The sequence below is a fragment of the Orycteropus afer genome, unplaced genomic scaffold (assembly GCF_000298275.1).
Source record: "Orycteropus afer afer isolate SDZICR_OR568_19922 unplaced genomic scaffold, OryAfe1.0 scaffold00226, whole genome shotgun sequence".
Taxonomy (NCBI): Eukaryota; Metazoa; Chordata; class Mammalia; order Tubulidentata; family Orycteropodidae; genus Orycteropus; species Orycteropus afer.
This window is the reverse complement of record NW_006921813.1, coordinates 3,206,231-3,214,938: the sequence shown is the minus strand read 5'-3', so window position 1 is coordinate 3,214,938 and position 8,708 is coordinate 3,206,231. Positions and strand designations below refer to the sequence as shown.

The 8,708-nt window shown below is 43.9% G+C and overlaps 1 protein-coding gene across 1 annotated transcript; it reads right to left on the bottom strand.

Moving 5' to 3' along the window:
• Window positions 1-1,910: 1,910 nt before the first annotated feature.
• Window positions 1,911-5,032, bottom strand: LOC103203732 (PHD finger protein 20-like protein 1). The gene is given in 4 exon segments (XM_007948805.1): window positions 1,911-2,112; window positions 2,114-2,995; window positions 2,997-3,057; window positions 3,136-5,032. Coding segments are annotated over 4 exon segments (3,042 nt in total).
• Window positions 5,033-8,708: the final 3,676 nt, after the last annotated feature.

Here is an 8,708-nt window from a genome sequence, read left to right as displayed (position 1 = left end):
TAATAAATACCTAAAATGTGCCAGTGGTTTTGGAGTTGTGTAATGGGCAGAGGCTGGAAGAGTTTAGGGTGCCTTGTTGTTGTTGTTGTTAAGTGCCGTCGAGTCATTTCCAACTCATAGCAACCCCATGCACAGCAGAACGAAACACTGCCCGATCCCGCGCCAGCCCCACAATCCCTGCTATACTTGAGCCCATCATCGCAGCCACCGTGTCAATCCATCTCGTTGAAGGCCTCCCTCTCTTTCGTCGACCCTCCACCCTACCAAGCATGACATCCTTCTCCAGGGAATGTTCCCTTCTGACAACATGACCAAAATAGGTGAGACGAAGTATGGCCATTCTTGCTTCCAAGGAGCATTCTGGCTGCACTTCCTCCAGGACAGATCTGTTAGTTCTTTTTGCAGTCCATGGTACCTTCAGCATTCTTCGCCAGCACCACAACTCAAAAGCATCAACTCTTCTTCGGTCTTCCTTATTCATTGTCCAGCTCTCACATGCATACGAGGCGATTGGAAATATCATGGCTTGTGTTGGGTGCACCTTAGTCCTCAAGGAGATATCCTTGCTCCTCAGCACTTGATACAGTTCCTTCGCAGTTGACTTTCCCAATGCTACACGTCGTCTAATGTCCTGACTGCTGCTCCCATTGGCATCGGTTGTAGAACCAAGCAACATGAATTCTTTGACAACTTCAATCTTCTATTTATTGTGATGCTGCTCATTGGTCTGGTTGTGAGGATTTTTGTTTTCTTTATATTGAGACGTAATCCATACTGCAGACTGTATTCTTCAACCTTCATCAGTAGGTGCCTTAAGTCATCCTCACTTTCAGCAAGCAAAGTTGTATCATCTGCATATCTCAGGTTGTTAATGATTCTTCCTCCAATCCTGATACCACGTTTTTCTTCATATAGTCCAGCTTCTCGGATTATTTGCTCAGCATATAGATTGAATAAGTGTGGAGAAAGAATACAACCCTGACACACTCCCTTCTTGATTTTAAAACTACTCAGGATCAAGCTATATGCTGAAGCCTGAACACTGCAATTCAGGATGCATAGATGTATACATACACACACATATACACATGTATGTGTACGTATGCATGTATTATATATATATGCATTTTTGATGGACTGATGGACCTACGTGAGACTTAGGGGTGGCAGAACTCCCCTGAGACTTAAGATTCTCTTTCCAGCAGTATCACTATTTGGCACGTGTGAGCCTTCTAGAAGCCATTTTTTTTCTTAATGAGCTTAATGACTATGTATAAGTTCTAATTATTTGGTGTTTGTTTTTAAATTTATTCATAATGAAGTGAGACTTCCACAATTGTGTTCCCTGGAAGTGAGGCTTCTACTGTCAGTTTTCTGATTAAGGACATTCATCAGCCAAGACACAGCACATGATCCTATCAAAGTTTCAAGATCCTTAACTTCTGTGCAGCAGGATCAATTGCAGAGACAACTTCTTATAGCAACCTTGAAGAACTCTCCAGAACTCTTATTTCCTCTACAGTTTTGTTTTTGGCCAAGTGCTGGTTTATAAATATGAATCTTTCTACAAAAAACTATATAAATACACCCTACTTCCTCCTACAGATATCTCAAGCATCATGTAAGCAAATCCGGCCAATGCAATTTCTTCATATAGATTATACTCTACCCCACTGATCCTGGCAGGTAACATTATTATCTGCAGCTCTGCTCATGGGATTTTTGTCTTAGATTAGATTCTTGATAAAGTTGTTCTTCATGTTCCTTTCCAAGCTGCCATCCTATTGATGTCACAAATCAGTAAATGACCAGACATTACGAAGCTTTTTAACGATTCACTTAGCAGTCATGTGGATAATAAGAACGATTTGACAGAGGAGCCGTGTTACTTTCGTTGAGTTTCACTGTTGTCATACAGAGCACAGGGTTGCTATTTGCTGTACTTTGCCCATGTCAATTAGTAGCTGTTTTATGTGGCGTTTCAGCTGTGGCAGTCTTGCGAGAGGATCTGGCGGCTCCAACTCCCCTGTGAAATCAAGCCAGCTCTCTAGAACATCAACTTCTTTTTCAATTAGGTCCATCCTGCTGGTAACCTCATTCTGCATGTTTTCGATGTGTGAGGAGATTGAGCTGCCACTGAAGATGGGAGTCTCGGGGGTCTGTGGAGCCCTTTCTATCACTATAAATAAATCCCGTACTCCCTTCAGCTGGCTTCTTCTCTGACACTCCATCCACCTTTCCTGAGAACTGTAAGCGGCTCTTCTCCCTCATATGGAATTCCTGCTCCTCCTCAAAGCTGCTGACCTCGTCATCATCCGAGCTCTCAGGCTCTGGCAGAGGCCTGCGGTCCTGACTGAAGCTCTGTGGCTTCTGGTAGCTGTGCTCACTTGTGATGTAAGTGCCTTCCATCCGAGGGGGCAAACAGGTGGGCTCCCTATGGTTCTGAACATGGCAAGTCTTTTCTTCTAGATGAAGCATGCCTTGCACTGTCAGTTGTTTCTCCATCCCAGCAATTCCTTGATCTTGGTCTTTTCACTTCCCAGAACAAGCCCAGAGATGAAGGTCAGGATGATGTTTATTCTTTAGTATTCCGATCTTCAGCTGCAAGCTGTACAGTACTTCCGTCACACCATAGACATCAGCAAGCAGGTGATGGGTGGAAACGATCTTTTTGGCATTGAGATGAGAGTAATTTTCTTTTAAAAATGGCAGCCCACACATTCTCCCATTATTCAGCCAGTCTTTATCACAACGGTATTTTGCACTCCACCTCTGCCCAGGGGGGTCTCTGCAAACGTAGCAGATGTACCGCTCCGGAATGCTGTCCTCCAGCAGCCCCATGCACACGCTGTGCTGCCAGCACAGGCACTCTTCACACTGAATCATGAAGCCGTTCTCCTCATCCATTTCATAAATACATCTCACAATCTTGTTAACAGCATTATCTTCATCCAGAGATTCCTCAAAATTGGTGGAATCAAAGTCCTGATGGTACGTCCCCACTTAGAAGCAAACTCTCTGTTGAAGAATCATCTAGGAATTCCATATCTGACAAGTCTAAGGTCTGACAGCAATTCTTCTGCCATCCACAGAACCACCTGTACCAACTACCACTGTGCTTAATATACTGTGCACTTTCACCACTAAGATCAACTGACAAAATTGCTCTCGGGTACTGATAGGTTGTATTTTTCTCTGTAAACATGCTTCGCAGAGCCAGAGAACTCCCAGAAGATCAAGTTAGTGTAGAGGAGCACCTTTCCAGAAATTCTAAGAAACTGTCTTCATAGTCTGAATAGTCATGTTGCTTTGATTTCTTTGTTTTCTTCTTCTTCTTCTGTTTCGGTTTGTAGTGATCCTTGTCTCTCTTTTCTTTTCTTTCCTTATCCTTTTCTTTTCTCTTACCAAATGTGGTTGAGCTTTTTTCTTCCAATTTCACTTTTTTTTCTGTTTTCAATATTCCTGACGCTGTCGGAGCTCCCCTTCTCTCAGTCCCCGCTTTGGAGGAGTACGTAAGCATCTGCAGGTCTTCCTTTTCCACTCTGGGGAATTCATTATGGTAAGAAGGGTTGGGAACCACCGGTGTTGTAACTTCTGAGCCACGACTTAAATCAAGCGGGAGACACGGTCCCAGCTTCTCAAGTGACAGATGTGCAACATCAGGCACCTCTGGGACTGCCGACTCTTGTGGATTTTGAGAACTGATGGAGAATACTTTCCCATCAGTGGCTGGAGAGGGAGAAGAGGCCTTTTCTACAGAGTCATCAGGCATGGGCAAGGTGGCCAAACCCTTAGACCTTCTTCTCCGCTCACTAGACTTGAATGGTCTAGGGGGATTCACATGCTGTGGAGGACTAGTTTCATTAATCACTGAAGAAGAAAGCTGAGATACAAGTGTCAAATCCTTGACTTGTATTAACTCTGGGGAAAGTGGTGATTTAGGGGGTTTTAGACACCCAGAAGACTCTCCAGATTCATGTTTGCATTTCTTGCTGTGAGCCTTCCCTGAAGACAAAGTTGAGGATAACAGTGCAGGTTTCTGAGTGTTGGCAGAACTGCTAAAGTCAGCTTCATTTTTTTTCTGACTTTGAGGTTTAGGTGAAATTGCCTGCTCCAGCATTGGAGCCATTTCACTGCAGTCTTCCTTTTTTTCAGCACCATCCACCCCAACAGCTTTGGATGCCAATAAACCAGTAATCTTGTTAAGTCACGCTCTCTTTGCCTGAAATGACTTGCCTTGATTATTTTTCCTCTTGTTTGTTAACGTGCACTCTGGCTGTGGAAAGACCAAATTTGGAACGTTGTCTACATGAAGTCCTACAAATGTGTCACTAGACGTAGGCAGATCTTCCTTCTTTTCAACCCCTGGTGTGGCTGTAGTAGGTGGAGTTTCTTCCTTCTTTGAAGGTACTTTAAACCATTTTCTCTCATCTTTATCTTTATTGCTGTTAGCGCTGGTTCGAGGTTTACCTCCTGCTTTATTCTTGGCTGCAGCTGCAGCAGCTGCTTTGACTAAAGCTATCCAATCCTCACTTCCCATAGACTGGTTACACGATCCAGCTGGGTCGATAGGACAACACCAGCTTAGTGGATGCTGAGGTTTCACCTGCCCCTTAGCATCCTCGGACATGGCTTTAATGTGCATTCTTTTTAAACAACGAATTACTCCATCATAAAATTGAACTGTGAATGTTCCTTCTTTGTTAATTGTTTCATTCTTGGCGGGGTAATAGCGACAGTCTGTCCAGAGAGCCAGAACTTCCTCCCCAGCTTTAAAAGCAAAGAAATCATCATCTCTGAGCCCTTCTTTCCTTAGTGCTGGTCTCTCCAGGGGTCGCAACCTATTACTATCCCAGTAAATCCACTCATCGTAACGATGGCTCCATCGCTCAAAGTGAACCAACATCTTGCCCTCCTCATAGTCTATTTTTTCAATTCGTGATGGATACCATTTTTGTAAGTAGTCCAGTGCCTCCAAACGAGCACCAATGTCAAAAGTGATTCCAGGACGATTTGGGGGCTTTTTACTCATCTCGAAATCCTATTCTTCAGTACGCTCTTTTCACGACTCCGCCTCCTCTCCGCACAGCAGCCAGGCTGTCCGCGGCCGAGGTGGGGCACGAACTGGGCGGCCAGTCCGGGCCTGTGCTTCCGCCCAGTCAGCGGCAGGGGAGGGAGCAGTTGTAGAGTGAGCTGGGCCGGGAGCACCTGGTCGAGGCCGAGGTCGTGCGGGAGGGTGCTGGGTCTGAGCCCTCAAGCCCGCTCAGCATCCGCTGCCGTCGCTGCCGCCACCAAAGCCGGCCCTGACACAATGCCGGCCAGGCGACGTCATCTGCCTGCGACGCGCCGGAAGGGTGCTTAGATTGCCTTAAAGGTGCTCTGGTAGCATAGTGCCTAGGGCACTTGACTGCTAACCAGAAAGCTGGTAGTTCAAACCCACCAACCACTCCTCAGAAGGAAGGTTGGGCAATCTATTTCTGTAGTGATGCTGCCTCGGAAACCCAAGGAAGGGTCACTGTGAGTCAGAGCTGACTTGACAGCACATAACACCAATAACAGATTGCTTTGAAGAAACATTTGGTACATCTTATAGAATACATATGGCACCAGCAACAGAATATTGTTAGAAATGTGAATGTTAAATGTGTTTCTGGTGAGGCTTTAAAAGAAAATGATAAGCATGTTATTGGACAATGGAGGAAGGCTGACACTTTTTATGCAGTGATAGAATTTGTCTCAATTATGTTCAAATATTTGGTGAAGGTAGAACTTGTAAGTGATGAACTTGGATATCTGGCTGATGATATTTCTAAGCAAGATCTTAAAGGGGCTGTGTGGTTTTGTCTTGCCACTTACAGTAAAATGTGAAAAGAAAGTGTCCTGATTACTTAGTGCCGCTCTGACAAGAATATACCACAAATGGGATGGCTTGAACCAACAGGAGTTTATTCTCTGGGAGGCTAAAAGTCCGAGTTCAAAGTGCCAGGCTTTAGGAACTGTGTGAAAGCCCCTCGACCTTGGGCTTCAGCTTTGCCTTTTGCTCCCACTCCACTGAAACTAGAGGCATCTCTTCACTCAGGCATCTACTGGCGGCTGAGGCTAACAAGCCCAAGGTTGACAAATAAAATGGCACAGTCCTGATGTTACCAAACCACATGGAAGGCCATTAATTTAAGTCCATTGAAAGTCTCAAGGTTGGTAGAGCATGGCAGGCTGCTGAACAATGACATGACTACATGTAGGGTTCAAGTGTACCATAAACTGGAGACCATTCCCAAAGCTGTTTCTTATATATGGGAAACAGACCACGTACCCAAAGGCAGCTACTCAGCTGTTCACAGTAGATTCCACCATGGAGTTGATTACCAGTCTCATGGGGAATAGTACATCCAGCTGCCTAGCCATTCAACCAGGCCCAGTCAAACTGACACACAAACGTAACCAGCACAGAAAGAGATGGACTTAAAAAAGAACAGTACAAAATGAAATAAAAACTTTTAAGATTTGGAAAAATCTTTTGTACAAACTAAGGACATGTGTCCCAGAACGTTCACCAAAGATGTGACTACACAATTCTTTGTCAAAGAGATTAAACCTGTGGCTGATGAATCTAAACAAAAACCACAGCAGAAAACCAATCATCTTGGACTGAAAATGACAGAGAAAGAACAAAAGGAAAGACTACTGTCTGCCTTTTGGAATTACAGGTAGGAAACAGGCCAAAGGACCTACATATGTTGTCCTCCAAGAAAAAAAAGAGGACAATCCTTGAAGCAGCTCAGAGATCAACAGAAATGTTGGAAAGAGCACAGAAAGGCGGGCCTTCTTGGTTTCAAAGAGTGGGGCTATGGTCTTCTTGTTCCCAAAAGATGGGGCCACAGTCTCCTAGCTTCCAAAGGGTAGGATATTTGCAACTTGATTCCAGAGTGTGGGGTTGTCCTTAAGGTGTTCCAGGGGGATGGGGCCACCACTATTCAAAGCTGAGGAGGTGGGGCTGCTATGCCCAAAGTGTAGATGAACAGGGCCTACTGAAGCTAAGGGGATGGGGTCACTATTCAGTTGGACTAGAAGAATAACCAAAAAACCCATGGCCATCAAGTTGATTCCAATTCATAGTGACCCTATAGGACAGATTAGAACTACCCCATAGGGTTTCCAAGGCTATAAATATTTATAGAAACAGTCTGCCTCATCTTCCTTCTATAGAGTGGCTGATGGGTACAACAGTCTGAGTTAAAGCAGCCAAATGCTTTAACCAATGCACTACCAGAGCTTCTTCCTAGGAGAATAGGTATGCCCCAAACTGAAGGAATGGAATTGCTGCCCCAGCAGGCCTAAAAGGTGGAGCTGAAGCCTGGGGCCAAGGAGCTTCCATTCAGAATCCAGACAGCATGGCTAATACCCACACTTTGGAGGGCAGGGCCATTGCCCAGATAGTCTCAGAGAACAGAGGGTTATTTTCAAAACTTGAGAGCTAATGTAATTTGTTCTGCTGGCTTTTGGACTTGCTTGGCGGCTGCTATCCCTTCTTTCCCTCTGATTTCTCCCATTTATAATGGACATGTCTTTCATGTCTCTTCTGCCCTTGTATTTTAGAGGCACATAGCTTGTATTCTAGATTTCACAGGGTCATAGATGAAGAGGAATTTTGCTTCAGGGTGGAATATGCCTAAAGTCTCACCCATATTTGATTTAGATTATTCAGAAGAGGTGTTGATTTATGACTTTTAGGATAATATGATGGTGTGAATGTGCTTTGCCTGTGACAGGGACATGAATTTTTTTGGCACCAATGGGTGGAATCTTATGATTGTATCTTGTTCCCCAAAATATGTGTTGTAAATCCTAACTTCTATGCCCGTGGTTATAATCCTGTTTGGGAATGGGTTGTCTTTGTTATGTTAATGAGGAAGGATTAGTGTAGGGTATGTCTTGAGTCAATCTCTTTTGAGATATAAAAGAGATTAAACGAGAAAGCAGAAGGAGAGATGGGGTAAGATAGATGGCAAGACACATGGAGATGTCCAAGTTACCAGGAAAAGAAGCTGAAGAGATAAGGACCCTCTTCTGGAACTACCACAGAGAGAAAGACTTCCCCTAGAACTGGCACTCTGAATTTGGATTTATAGCCTCCTAAACTGTCAGAAAATAAGTTTGTTAACTTTTTGTTTTTCGTTAACTTTTATTTGTTAACTACTTGTGATGGTTTTATTAAAGCAACATTAGATAACTAAGACACGGAACTATATAGCAGTCACTTGCGCTTTGAGTGAATTTGGCAGAAGAAAATGTGACTTCTGTCCTGGTTCTGTTACAACCTCACAAAAATTACCCAGTCACTTTGGATCTGCTTCCTTAATTATAACTTGAAATATTTGAAATAGAAAATGAGAATCTTTTAGTTTAACATTTGAATTGTGTATGTGTCTGTGTTTGGGTGTGTGCCTGTTTTCTTTTTAAAGGCCTTTAAAATAATCGGGTCATGGTGGTGCAAGTTGTTTTTGCATTCAGTTGCTAACCAAAAGTTTGGAAGTTTGAGTCCACCCAAAGTACCTCAGAAGAAAGGTGTTCAACTTCTGAAAAACCAGCCATTAAAAATCCTATGGAGCACAGTTCTACTCTAACATATATGGTGTTGTCATGAGTCAGAGTTGACTCTACGGCAACTGGTATACAGGACACATGCCAGATGGCCAAATGGTAAATAT